The 13,844-nt window shown below is 39.0% G+C and overlaps 1 protein-coding gene across 1 annotated transcript; it reads right to left on the bottom strand.

Moving 5' to 3' along the window:
• Positions 1-9,570: 9,570 nt before the first annotated feature.
• LOC141251491 (uncharacterized) lies at positions 9,571-13,640 on the bottom strand. Its single transcript, XM_073670345.1, is given in 7 exon segments — positions 9,571-9,997; positions 10,067-10,254; positions 11,006-11,937; positions 12,892-13,209; positions 13,212-13,400; positions 13,403-13,456; positions 13,562-13,640. Coding segments are annotated over 7 exon segments (2,187 nt in total).
• Positions 13,641-13,844: the final 204 nt, after the last annotated feature.

Below are 13,844 nucleotides of genomic sequence, written 5' to 3'. Positions count from 1 at the left end.
GACTGAAACTTGGAAGCGTAGCTGCGTTTGTCGTATCCCGTCCACTATTTAACCAAATACAATGATGAGGTCATAACCCAATTTTTCTCTATTTGATGTTGATTGTTTATTGTTTTATAGTTCATCATCAATGTAAAGGAAGAAGCAATGGAACTTTTACAGATCTAATTGAAGCGTGCAAGTCTAACCTCATTTATGTTCAAACCTTCACTTGGTATCCACATGTAAGCGCCCAAGGTTAGCGCCACCAATAGCCTCGTCACTGATATAAATCACAGTCATCTTCGAAGCTTGTTCATAATGTGGAATCGGAATTCCTAGGGATTAATAATTTTATAGGCATTCAGATTCCACAATACGAAGAAGATCCACCATTGGGTCCAAGAAGCATCCATAGTTGCCGGATGGAATCTGGTTTGAACAGTTTTTGAGAATTTGCAGGTTCATCCATGGCCTTGCTGATGCAGAAACGAAGAGTTGGTCATACCTGGGATAAGTTCAGAGACTGAAACAGCGGCCACAAAATCATAAATACCAACCAAAAATTCAGAATCTATAACAAATTCAGAAAATACATGGAAGACTCACAACACAAATTGGAAGCGTACCTGCGTTTGTGGGATCTCATCCATAATTTGTAAGTGTAGCTGCGTTTGATTCTTTTCCTTTCTGAAAGACTAATATAAAGCACTAATGACACTCTAGAAGGGATAGAAAAGTAGAACCTGGAATCACCTATATTATTTGTTTATGTTTGTTCAGGCTGGTGTGTAGCTGTCCAAATTTCTCTTAGTAGTACGAGTTTCTGAAATGATAGAGATAATCAGCCAGGCCAGGCAAGACATTGCATCTTTATCAGAATTCAAAAAGCTACGGACAATTCTCTAGTCGAGTTGTGCTCATGTTACAACATGGAAAACTGATAGACACTAAAATCACCAATTTGGTTTGACTTCATGCATCCATTAGGAAATTTCTTACCTGAATTGCTGGAAGCTCTCTCACTAAATGCAGACTTGTAAACTCGATAAAGCTTCACACAAGCAGAAAGGTCATGCACAGCAGCACCGAAATACTTGAACTTAAAACAAACAATTCCTGCAAGCAATGGAACACCCATTAAATTTTCACAGGAACTGAGAGGTGTGCCCATGTTATAACATGGAAAACTGATAGACATTAAAAATCACCAATTTGGTTTGACTTCATGTATCCATTAGGAAATTTCTTACCAGACTTGTTGAAAGCTCTCTCACTAATGCAGACTTATTAACTCGATCAAGCTTCACACAAGCAAAAAGGTCATGCACAGCAACACCGAAATCCTTGAACTTCAAACAAACAATTCCTGCAAACAATTCCTACATAGGTTGAAGTATAAGAGTTGCACTGTACTGAATATTAAATTTAACAATTCTGAATTTGTAGTGATGATTGAATACCAATCAATCCATCATTATTCACTTGCACTTACGATTCAGAAAATCCAGATAAATAACCACAACAGATTTCACAAATTTGCCCAGCAAGCAACAATTTTGAATTAGTCTCCTTATTAAAATGGATTTCATTATACTACGATTGTCGACATGAGCTATAGATCAATCTCTAAGGCCTTATAATTACATAATAAACACATTAAGATCATATAATGGCAGAAAAAATAATCTGTATAGCATAATAATCTGTAATTTGTAAGCGTAGCTGCGTTATGGTTGAATCACCTATATTATTTGTTTATGTTTGTTCAGGCTGGTGTGTGGTTGATCTGTAGCTGTCCAAATTTCTCTTGGCAGTACGAGTTTCTGAAATGATAGAGATAATCAGCTAGGCCAGGCAAGACATTGCATAGCTGCATTATGGTTGAATCTGGATTGAACAGTTTTTTAGAATTAATATAAAGCACTAATGACACTCTAGAAGGGATAGAAAAGTAGAACCTGGAATCACCTAATGACACTCTAGAAGGGATATAAAAGTAGAACCTGGAATCACCTAGAAGGGATAGAAAAGTAGAACCTGGAATCAGAGGAAGTGGGAATGAGCACATTGGGATTGTGATGTGGAATACGGTGGTATGAAAAACCGATCGTTCCTTGCGCATTCCTGCAACAAAATTCGAAGCCGATATACAGATAATGCTTATGCAAACTCCAAAGACACAAAATTGAAGGGGAAGAGTCAGAATGGTTGTTGCGGGCTCGAGTTTCATTGAATTCCGTTGGATTACATCCGTTCATAGTATGCGTATGGGGGTCGAGCTATCTCATCCATAATTTGTAGGCGTTGCTGCGTTTGTGAAATACAGATGGAGGTGAGACGGAGGGAAATCCTGCCAATTTGAAATTACAGAGGGAGATGAGTAAAACCTAAAAATGAAAGGGAAGAGTCAGAATGGTTTTTGCGGGCTCGAGTTTCATTGAAGTTCGTTGTATTACATCCGTTAGTAGTATGCGTATTGGGGTGGAGCTATCTCATCCACAATTTGTAGGCGTTGCTGAGTTTGTGAAATACAGAGAAATACATATGGAGGTGAGACGGAGGGAAATGGTGCCAATTTGAAGTTACAGAGGGAGGTGAGGGAATTCTAACTATTGATTTGATTTTAAAAAATCTGATTTTATGGAAATAGAAGATTTGGTTTTCAAATATTAGATTTTTAATGTTTTAATTACATTGAAAAAATTTAAAAAATTAGGAGAAGAGAGAGAATAGTAGAACGAATAGAAAATTGACATGTAAGATGTGGTAGGGACAGTATGATTGTGGGAGCTTCAAAAGGGGAAGCTTTAATATATAGGTGATTGACAATGAGATATTTAAGGAAAAAATAATAAAATTACAGATTTAGGTTTTGTAATTAAGTTGCAGTTGATTTTAGAGGCATTTGATGACTCAAAAACTCAACTTTATTATTATGATAATTATGATTATTATTATTGTGAATATTATGAATTATGATTAATTATGAGAGATTTAAGAAAAATAAACTAAAATTGATTTAGTTTTTGTAATTAAGTTGTAGTTGATTTTAGAGGCATTTAATGACTCAAAAAACTTAACATTTAAAAAAATATTTTTATGCCCTCCTCTCATGTATACACGATGACATCCCAATAAATCATAATTATTCCATTCTATATATTTTAGAAAAGATTGAAAGGTCAATAAAATCATATTTAGGTTAGGCATTTAAGTTGTAGTTGATTTAAGAGACATTTAATGACTCAAAAGTTATTCCATTTTATAGGTTTTAGAGAAGATTGAAAGGCCAATTGATTACGAGAAATTTGAGAAAAATAATAAAATTAATAGCTAATGGAGATGACTTAGTGATAGTTAGGAATAATAAACTGTTTTGTGGGGGTGCACATATTTCATTTTAATTGATAAATGAGAAAAATAGTGATTTTGCTCATTCCGTTACAGTTGTGACTCACTACAACCTCAATTGCAATCACGTGTCGGCTTGCTAAGCTGACATCTATGTTTACGCGATAATTTCTTCTACTAATGTCTAAGACACATGCTCACCTCGATATTACGCTCTACTTGAACAAATATGTATATGAGCCAAAAATCTATACACAAGCCCATGCAAAGCACGGACAATGTCAGACTAGTTATATTGAATTTTGGTTTGCATCAGAAATCATCAGACCAAAGGCCCTAGTTTAATACTCAAAAGCTCATGACATGGTTTGATGACCTAGGCATCAAGATGAAGTTCGCATTTGTGGTACATACTCATTGCAATGGCCTGGAGGAGGCCACAAACAAGTATATTGATATTTATTTACTGCTTTTACGTGTGAATGAATTCATATATGCAGTCCTAAATTTAACTCCTAACACCAATATTGCGTTTTTTCTCTCTGTAAAAACAATTGAAAAATAAATGATAATGGATATATGTCATGTCCACTCAATTAGTATTTATCTATGTCCTCGCTCAAGATTAATATTTCCCATCTTCGTATTCATAGCGAGGATTACCGAATCCTCTCTTCATTGCCATCCCTAACTTAAGGAAGCACTGACCAATTTTGGCTAAGATGGTTGGAGGAGCGTCTTGGGGAAAATTCTCCATCGACCATGTGTCCTTTTCACTGATAAGTCGGTTGTAGGAATATCCCAGGGAACGTTCTCCTCTGTCAACGTGTACTTGGAACTTGTACCAAGTTTATTGGGATTTCACTGGGACGGTTGGAAGAGTGTTTCCCACTTGGCCACTTGCATTGTCAAGGAATGTGCACAACTCGTCATGTAGCACCCCAATTAGCCACTTGCATCTGCCACTTGCATCCTCTAAGAATTGTCATAAGCATGCCAACTAGCTCTCCACCCTTCCAGTTTCTCATGCAACTTGCACACTTGCGCTCCTCAAGGAACAATACCGGATGCGCCACCTGTCTCTTCTTTCTGTATACACGCTTCTCTTGTTGAGTCTTAGAAGCTTTGATTTGTTCTTTCACGCACGCGCTTTTTATCTCTTGTCAATATGCATCCACGCATTCCTCCTAGGGTTGGAACTCACATTGCATGTGAGATATTTAAATAATTATCTAGGATCGACTTCTCATACAAATAGTGGATACTTGTTTGTCTAAGTTTCTTCCCTCAATAATAGATTCGCATTCATAATCGTTTGTTCATTGCATGTTAAGAATCATAATACAAACCGAAACCCCATTTGTTACTTTAGATTTACATAGAAATTCACCACAAAAGATAATTATGTCCTCCTATGGATTTGACCCTTACTTCCTAAGACTAATATTTGTAATTTGTTTGAACATTGTTTTCAGAATTCATCATATATTAGTCGAAAGAAATATCCTACTCAATGTCATTCTTCAAAATAATTATAATTAAAATAATGATAATATATTCTTAAATAATAAATGATATTAAATTTGAAAAATATTCATATACTAATTGAAATAGATATCCATTCTTAAAATGAAATTGTAATATATCTTTTGAAATTATAATTATTATAATCATATAAAATAACTCGTATAAAAAAACAGGAACTAGGAAGTTGATCATCTTTGAAGGAAGGGTCAACCCATCGGCAAGTTCATCAAGATGGTCAACAGAGACACAAGTTAGACCGTCCCCAGCAGGGGACGACATCGGCAGCGGCACGAGGACGCCGCGCTGGGCGCTCCCCATCGGGAGCTGCATGGTGGGGCTAGGGCTCCGACGTGTGAATCGCGGGCGTCCCTCGTCGGCTGATGAAAGCTGCATTTTGCAACTTTTCTTCAGTATTTTTTATTATTTGTGATCTAAGATTTAAAGGGATTGTCATGTGGCTGCCCTGATTGGCCAACGGTTCTGAATTATTTGTTTTGCTTTTACAACGGCTATTTACTAAAACGGCTATAACTTGAAATATAAAAAACATAAAAATAAAATAGAACACCAACGACTCTAGCTCTATAAATAGACACCAATATTTTCTATGTCTGGATCATCCTACCTCGATCTCTCATTTCTCTCTTCATTAAATACTAAAAACACTAAAAGAATTGTTTTTCCGACAAGATGGATCCATACTACAACGCTAGCATGTTAACTCCTCACATGTTAGCTTTGTTGAAGGAAAACGAGCCCTAGAAATACGAACAATGTATCAGAGGCTTTGTGTTCTTTGCATCAAGCTCACCTTCCCGAAACATCGTTCGGAATTTGCTCCAAACTCCACCCCAGGTTCCGCACTTCCAACAATTTCCGTCTCCCATATATCAGCCTCACGGAAGGTATTCGCAGGCCGATGTGGAGTTTGTTGCGGAGGCCTAGCCCGAATCCCTGCTTAAGACAAGGGCTCGTAGCCGGAAAGGAAGGTGGTAGCCATTGGCAGGGATAATGCGCCATACACCAAAGCTCCACCAAGGAATGTGCAATGGTGTGAGAATGAGGATCTCGTTCTCCTCAGTTGCTACATGGAAGTTTGCTCAGATCCCATTGTTGGGACTAATCAAAGGTATGACACTCTATTTAAGAAGATACATGAGAAGTATGAGGATGCTAGGAGGGATGAGATGTATCCCGACCTCATTTGGCGTACTGCGGATTACCTCTGGAAAAGAGTTGGTCGAATCAAGGAGGAAATGAATCACTGGCTTGCATGCTACGAGAAGGCAACGTCTGCAATTGGTCAGTGTAGTGGGTTCAACGAGGATGACGTGCTAGCAACTGCACAACAGAACCTGAAGTGTCACAACGGTTTTTCCATGTTCAAACAATGGGATGTTCTGAAGGAGTATCCACAGTACGAAATGTACTTAAACTGGGAGACTTACATGAAGAAGAAGGACCATCAAACTAATTTCACCACAGATTTGGATGATGATGGGGTTGACCAAAGGGAATCAACTGGTGGCAGCAGTGGTCCGAAGCGCTACCGGTTGGTGGACGATAGTGTATCTAGTTAGAGACGTCCGGTGGGTCGCGACAAGGAGAAAATGATGGGTAAGAGTTCTAGTTCTGTTAACTTCGAGATGGATGCAATAAGTCACGGATGGATCCAATTCAATGATAATTATCCCCAACATCTTGAAATTGAAAAAAAAAGATTGAGTGGGCAATGATGAAGGAGCAAATGAAGAAGGCCAGGAAGAAGGATAAAAATCTCCTTGAGAAAGGAGGAGTTGAAGGTTGAAAAGAGGGCATAGTTGATGGAACTCTGGAGCAACTACCCCAACCTCAATGCCCAACAAAGAGCATTGGCGGATAAAGTGGCTGCAGAGTTGGAATCGAAAGATGAAGTTGGGTGCTTGTTTAAGTTTTTAAGTGTGTTTGTATTGTTATAGTGTATTTGATGGGATGTTCTGAAGTGTGTTTGTATCATCGAACGCATCATCAAAACATCGACGCAGTCAATGAGTATTGTCGCATGGGTGAAAGTATGGCCCTAGAATGTCTGTCGCGTTTCTGCGATGCTGTGTATGCGGAGTTTGGTGCAATCTACATGAGGAGGGCCAATGAAGACAATGTACGGCAAATTCTTGCTATCAATGGTGCAAGAAGGTTTCTGGGCATGCTAGGGAGTATCAACTGCATGCATTGGACATGGAAGAATTGTCCAACAACGTGGCACGGTCAATTCCAAGGGAAAAGCTAAACACCGACCCTTGTTTTAGAAGCTGTGGTGACCCAGGACACGTGGATATGGCATTCTTTCTTTGGCATTTCGGGGAAATTCAATAACCTATCAATAGTGCAGCATTCGCAGGTGTTTGAAGATATTCTCAACGACACGGCACCTCAGGTAGAATTTACTGTTAATGTCCATCTATATAACATGTCGCTACTTAATCGATGGCATCTATCCATCATGGCCTACGTTTGTGAGTGCAATCGCCAACCCGATAACTCATATCGAGTCGAAGTTCTCTCAGCTGCAAGAGTCTTGTCGGAAAGATGTGGAGCGTGCATTTGGAGTTTTGCAAGCACGGTTTGGAATAATAAGCAATTCGGCTCTTGCCCATAACAAATCCACACTCCGGAAGATCATGGATTATTGCATCACACTCCACAATATGATAGTGGAGGATGAGCTCCACACTTACAGAAACTACAACAGTGAGATGGAAAGCATGAGAATGGAGTTCGAACAAGACACGAGGGAAAGTGTTGGGGATTTCAATGATGGAACTCGTATCAAAAGGGAGAGTTCTACTATAAACTCTCTCGATGATTACATGAATATGAACCGTCAAATGCACAGCGTCAACATACATGACAGACTCACTTCAGACCTGATGCAACATATTTGAAGGTTACCTTGATTGTCCAATCTTCAACAATCGTGTGTCTTATTTGCTTTAAGTTCAATGCAGTTATGTGTGTTGTTGAATTCGCTTGTTTTATCCAGTTCACATCTTGTAACATGTTCCTTTGTAGTTGTATAATTACGGTTTGGTTATCTATACAATTTGGGTTATCCATACAGTTTGGGCTACACAAAATTGGTTCGACTTGGGCCAATATTGTATAATACGCGAAATACCCTAACTTGGGCCTATGACCCAAAATGTCATCAAGTTGTTCTTTGATTATCAAATGCATGTGATCCGTAGTGTATTATAGCTGTCACAGATGTAACTTTACCATCTAGACTTTCCAACTAAAGACCCGGGACATTGTCTCCTCTCATCATGAAAGAGAGATTCGAAATTTGCATGTGACCTGTTGTAGCTTAACCCTTCTCTCCCTCCAACTTCAACTATATATACACGGGTTTTTCCAACATAAGCATCATCCCATAACATCTTTTCCCTTCTACATTTTGCAGAATGAGTCATTTTTCAAGGGTGTCTCTTAGGTATCGTGATGGTACGGTGTTCAACTGTTACTATTCTTCTAACCGCGGTGGCCGCAACATGCGTCCCCGTTCCAACATGAACGACGTCAACTGTCGCCGAAATGATGTTTGACGTTCCTCAGTCAAAGGTAAACTTTTTTTATATGATGATGTATAACAACATTTTTAAACTAGAATATTAGCGTATTTAGACCTATACAACAAGAAAGTGAAACCACTTATGACTTCAGTGACGATCTACACGATGTTTTGGTTGTTTATACTATCCACTACATTCAGAACAACCCGGTATGCAGTGATCTAGATTGTGATGTTATATCTCAAAAGTGGAACGAGACTACGAGAATGGGCTTCAAGATAGGCGTCTTGAAGTTAAGGTTTAGCATGCTTAAACAACTATATGTTGAATGGACGATGTTCGAAAGGGATTATCCTGGTCCTCACCATCCTATTGATGATGATGAATGGTGAACAACAACATGTCCACCAGAATTTGAGAAATTCAAGGATTGTCTGATGTCACTTCAAACGGTTCAGCTCCTAGCTTGAGTTCCAGCAACAGACTAAATGTTAATTGTTTTCTAGTGTGTCGTCTTTATGCCTATTTTTAAGCTTGTTTCCGCCTGCGTTAATGTCTTTATATTTGTTGTTGAGCTCTGGTATGTTCTGTAATTCACATAGTGTAACATGTTTCTTTGTCGTAATTCAAATTTCAATTTCGTCATTTAAGACTACTTTAATATTATAATTTTATTTAATTAAATATAGAATAATTTAATTAACACTTTAACCCTACATTAAAATTTAAAATTAACCATTATATTATTTTAATATAAAAACTAAAAAATAAATAAATTAAGTACACGGCATCATGCCACCCACTGAGTGAGACGGAGACGATGCTACGGGGATAGTCTTACCAGTCGGCTTAACTAACATCCACGAAAGTACAAGCGAAGATATACAGTATTCTTCAAAGAAATGCATTCTGTTCATCTGTTACAATGATAATCCTTAAAAGGGATAGAAGGTTGATCAACCTACACATTCATATAAGTCAAAAAGGGGCGAGACCTACATTTCTCGGATCCTTTTTCACATGCACCTAGCCCAATTACACTCCATTTTACAGCATCATAGAACAGTAAAGCAAGGAAACAACAAATTCAAAAGATCCGAATACCACATGGAGAGGTTTGGTCTCACACAGAAAGAGAGATGACAACGAAAATCAAATTTCAAGTCTGCCTTGCGCCTATAGCAAAGAACTCAGTGATGACTTCAAGGGGCATTCCCTTCGTCTCAGGCACCTTAAGGAAGACAAACACCCATGAAACAAGACAGACAACGGCGTAGATAGAGAAGACGCCAGCGAGGCCCACAGAGTTAAGCATGACAGGAAGTGAGTATGTCACGATGATGTCACAGATCCAGAAAGTGAGAGCGCATACAGCGATACAGAGTCCACGCACTCTGGTGGGGAAGATCTCTGCACAGAGGATGTTGGGGATGGGGCCAAACCCCATCACGAAGAAGCAGAAGTATGATATGACACTTACTGTGGAGATGATGGCATTGGTAACGGAGCCCAAGTTGATCATGTTTCCAAGGATGAGGATTGCAAGGGAGGCGATTAGAATGGGGATCGTGGTCAGCAGTAAAGTCCTGTGAATTAGGATCCAATGATTAGGTTGAATCAATGAAAGAAAGGTTTTGTGAGTAGAGAAGGGTTACCTTCTACCGGAGATGTCCATCAGCCTCATGGCGACAGCGATACAAGGAAGCATTAAAAGTGTGGTGAGAGCACTGATCAGAAATGATGCGGAAGTAGAGCCAAGGCCCAAGTTTGATAGAAGCACGCCAACTCCGGCTTGTTCGAGTATTTGTGGGGTGTAGTACAGAACTCCGTTTATCCCAGAGAACTGTACACAAAAATCTATTAGTACCTCTGTTTCAAAAAGAAGGTCATTTTAGTTATTTTGATAAGTTTTTTCTGATAATGCCTTCGCTAATTGATGACAAAAGTTAATTATATTTTTAGATAAGTTTGTACTCCTCTTTAAACATTTCCTGAAAACACAAACTTTTAAAGTTTCATTTACTTAATTAGGGTACATGCATCAAATTACACTACTTCTTAATAAGTAGACCTGGCAAAAGTCAACCTGACCTGTCGTGTAGACCCGAACCCGACCCAACCTGAAAAGATACTTCAACCCCGATCAACCCGAAAAATTAATTTCACATAATAAAAGTCATTATATTAAAAAGTAAATTACACATAATTTAGTTAAAAAATCTAATATTATTAATTTTTCAAAAGAAATTATAGAATAATATTTATTATTAAAAAAAAATATTTACAGAAAGAAGCTATAAAAATCATTAAAAACGACATTCTCGACCGGACCAGAACCCGACAAGACTCGAAAATTTTATCAACTCGTTCAACCTGAACCCGACCGACCCTTTTGCCAGATCTATTAATAAGTATGCTAAACTCTAAAACAATAATCTTTTTGTAACGAGGGAGTAGTTCAGATATACGGTGCTTAAGTGTGATATATTATCATTATTGTCATTTACTTGAATCTCTTAGTGAGTTTACGATCCGAAAACCGATAAAAGTTTGTTTTTTCAAGTTCATGAGCAAATAAACACAAAAAAAAGTACCTGCTGCAGTAGTTGCATCCCAACACCAACAAAGAGCGCATGCTTAACCCCAGGCTCCATAAGATCAGACCAACTCGGTCCTTTCGAAGCCGCTTCAGAAGGATGAATCATTGCCGGGCCCACAGGGTTCTGCTCCAACAATTTCTTCGAAACAAGCGCCGGCTGACTCACAAGCGCCGAAGCCTTAATAAAATCAAACTCATTCGCCACGTCACCACCCGGTAACGACACAATAGACCCTCTCTTAGACCCTGGTTCGCCGTTCTGATGCAAATATATCCTTCTAAATCCACCCTTTTTCTTCCCATCAACACCCTCCTCCTCGTCCCACTTCCACGCCAACTGCCAACCGCCTCCAATCCCCATACTAGCAGCCGATTCCGTTGCATTAGCGTGCACCAATCCGCTCGGCCTCATACTCCATAAACTACCACTCGGCTTATCCATACTCGTCGCTTGCCTCGACATCAACGGACTCTGCAATTCATCGTCGGAATTAGCGTCGCCAGAGGCGTAGTCATTGTCTTCGTTACACTGCGGCGCGTTCTCCTCGTCCCAATCCTCGTTTTTAGGTAGATTTCCTCCGACGCTGAACATGCTTCCGAGCGTCGGGAAAATTATGCTTCTCATGGATCCTGTGTCCGCGGTTCTCTCGTGCACGCTTCCGAAAAGTGTGACGAGAGGGTCCATAAGAGGTACGCTAGAGTGTTGTTGGATGCTTCCTTGGCGAGAAGCGATGCCCACGGTGCTTTGCCCGGTAAACGGCCTTGCTACCCATGATAGACCTTCTTCAGGACCGTACAGCTTTATTTGATCTTTTACAATAGACGGGTCTTGATCTTCTGTTAGTTGAGTGTCGGGCCCTATTATATACTCTTCGATTGCTGTTTCACCTCCTACACCCAGACCTTCAACTAGGAGTGCCATTTCACCTGTGGATAGTGGCAAATTCAAGAATTTTAAGAAATTTCAGCGGAAATATCTATAATATCATCAGGTAGACAGTAAATCAGTATGAATTGTTCATAATTAAAGCTGATATATAACATAAAAATGAACAAATTCATCAAATCATCTCTAAGGTATTAAATTATTGGATCAACTTTAACATATAGAAACATTTAATTATGAAAATTAGCCAAATTAATTGTTACATATATGTAATAATAAACATATGCACAAAAAAAAAAGTGTGTGCGCCATTGCCTGTGGATACGCAATGCGATATGATTCGCATGCCTGGGCTGCTTTTTAAACTAGCGGGTACTGACACTATATATAAGACGTATTTGTTTTCTATTTCTAGGTGGCCATTTCTGCAAATTTGGATGGACATAATATTTCCTAAACCAGAGAACGGAATAGATTTATGAAATATTCAAGTAATATAATCAGAGGGCCACAAGCTGTAGGCAGAGAACACAAAATATCAGATGTCTATATACTAATAATAGTAGTTTTTGATTACGTAAATTGTCCAATAATTTCCATATGATGAAGTACTAGCAACAGCAATTGATGAAGAACTATTGGATCTCTTTCACACCATTCGTAAGAGCGCATTTGAGTGAATCAACCTCATGCTGCCTGAAGACACCACAATTTCAGACAGTGTGTTCTATACACATACAACTATGGAAGATTTCCACTGCAAGCTTAAATTCTTATGCACAAGAAAGTAAATAATGCATTCATAACCCTATGGAAGAATACATTTGCTAAGATCATTCAGTTATGGTTTATGCAATAGTCTGAAACTCAGGAAATAATCTTTCTGTGATAGATATTTATCTTTTTTCAGTTTTGACACAGTATTTGAACGAGGTGCAAACATGTATAAAACTAAAAAGGTTGTAGAAAAAGAATTGCAAGGACAAAGAAGTAACCTGAGACATCTTCTCTTCCTCGTAAGCGCTGAAGAACCTTTCTGGCCTCAGCCATTTCGCCTTTACTCACAAGCCATCGCGGAGACTCAGGCAAGAAAAATACAGTTAATGCAAAGTAGATCAAGGAAGGAATACAAAGGACACCAAGCATCAATCTCCAGCTTGGATTTTGCATCAATGACATCCCAAAAACCATACAATACGATAAGAACATTCCACCAGAACCTGTGAACTGTGGAAGTGTGTTCAACAGACCCCTTATCTCAGGGGGCGCAGTCTCAGATATGTAAAGGGGAACAAGCGTTACTGCCAAACCAACCCAAAACCATCTAGTAAACGAGCTAAGAGTAGCACATACACATTGGGAGACCATAGCATGATTATGCTGCTAAAGAAGTAACATACAGATGAAGCTATCATCATTGGACGTCGACCTAGAGAATCTGAAATTGGTCCAGAACAGGTAGTAACGAGTGTTGCTCCTATAAGTGACATAGCCACAATCAAGCTTCTATGGTTGGCTCTGATTGTAAGTTGAATTCCTTCTTTATATAGAGAACAGCCCCTGCGACAAGAGCACAGAAAATCATCTTTTCTAACCCAAAGGTTCTGAATTTCGAATCGCAAACTGAAAAGTAAAATTAGAGAGAGATGAGTGATGATTGATTACCAGCAATAGTAGCATTATCCCAGCCTTGGAGCAGGTTTCCTACAGCAGCAGCAACTGCAACAAGCACCGCTCCACTCATTCTGGAAGCTTATTCAGGCAAATTTTGCAGTAAAACCTGATCAGATCAGACCTGTTCAAGGGGCGAAACCCTATTAGCCGAAATTCGCCCACAAACCAAAGCGATTCGGATTCAATTCTTACCTGTCTGGAACGGTGGAGTCCTGGATGTCGATTGGAGACAAGTAGTAGTTGTTCACTGGGAAAGGGCAATCGGGTGAGAAAG

Source organism: Phyllobates terribilis, unplaced genomic scaffold (genome assembly GCF_046119375.1).
Source record: "Phyllobates terribilis strain yellow unplaced genomic scaffold, ASM4611937v1 Scaffold_7141__1_contigs__length_39712, whole genome shotgun sequence".
NCBI lineage: Eukaryota > Metazoa > Chordata > Amphibia > Anura > Dendrobatidae > Phyllobates > Phyllobates terribilis.
Note: the sequence above shows the minus strand (reverse complement) of the source record. Positions and strands in the feature narration are given on the sequence as shown.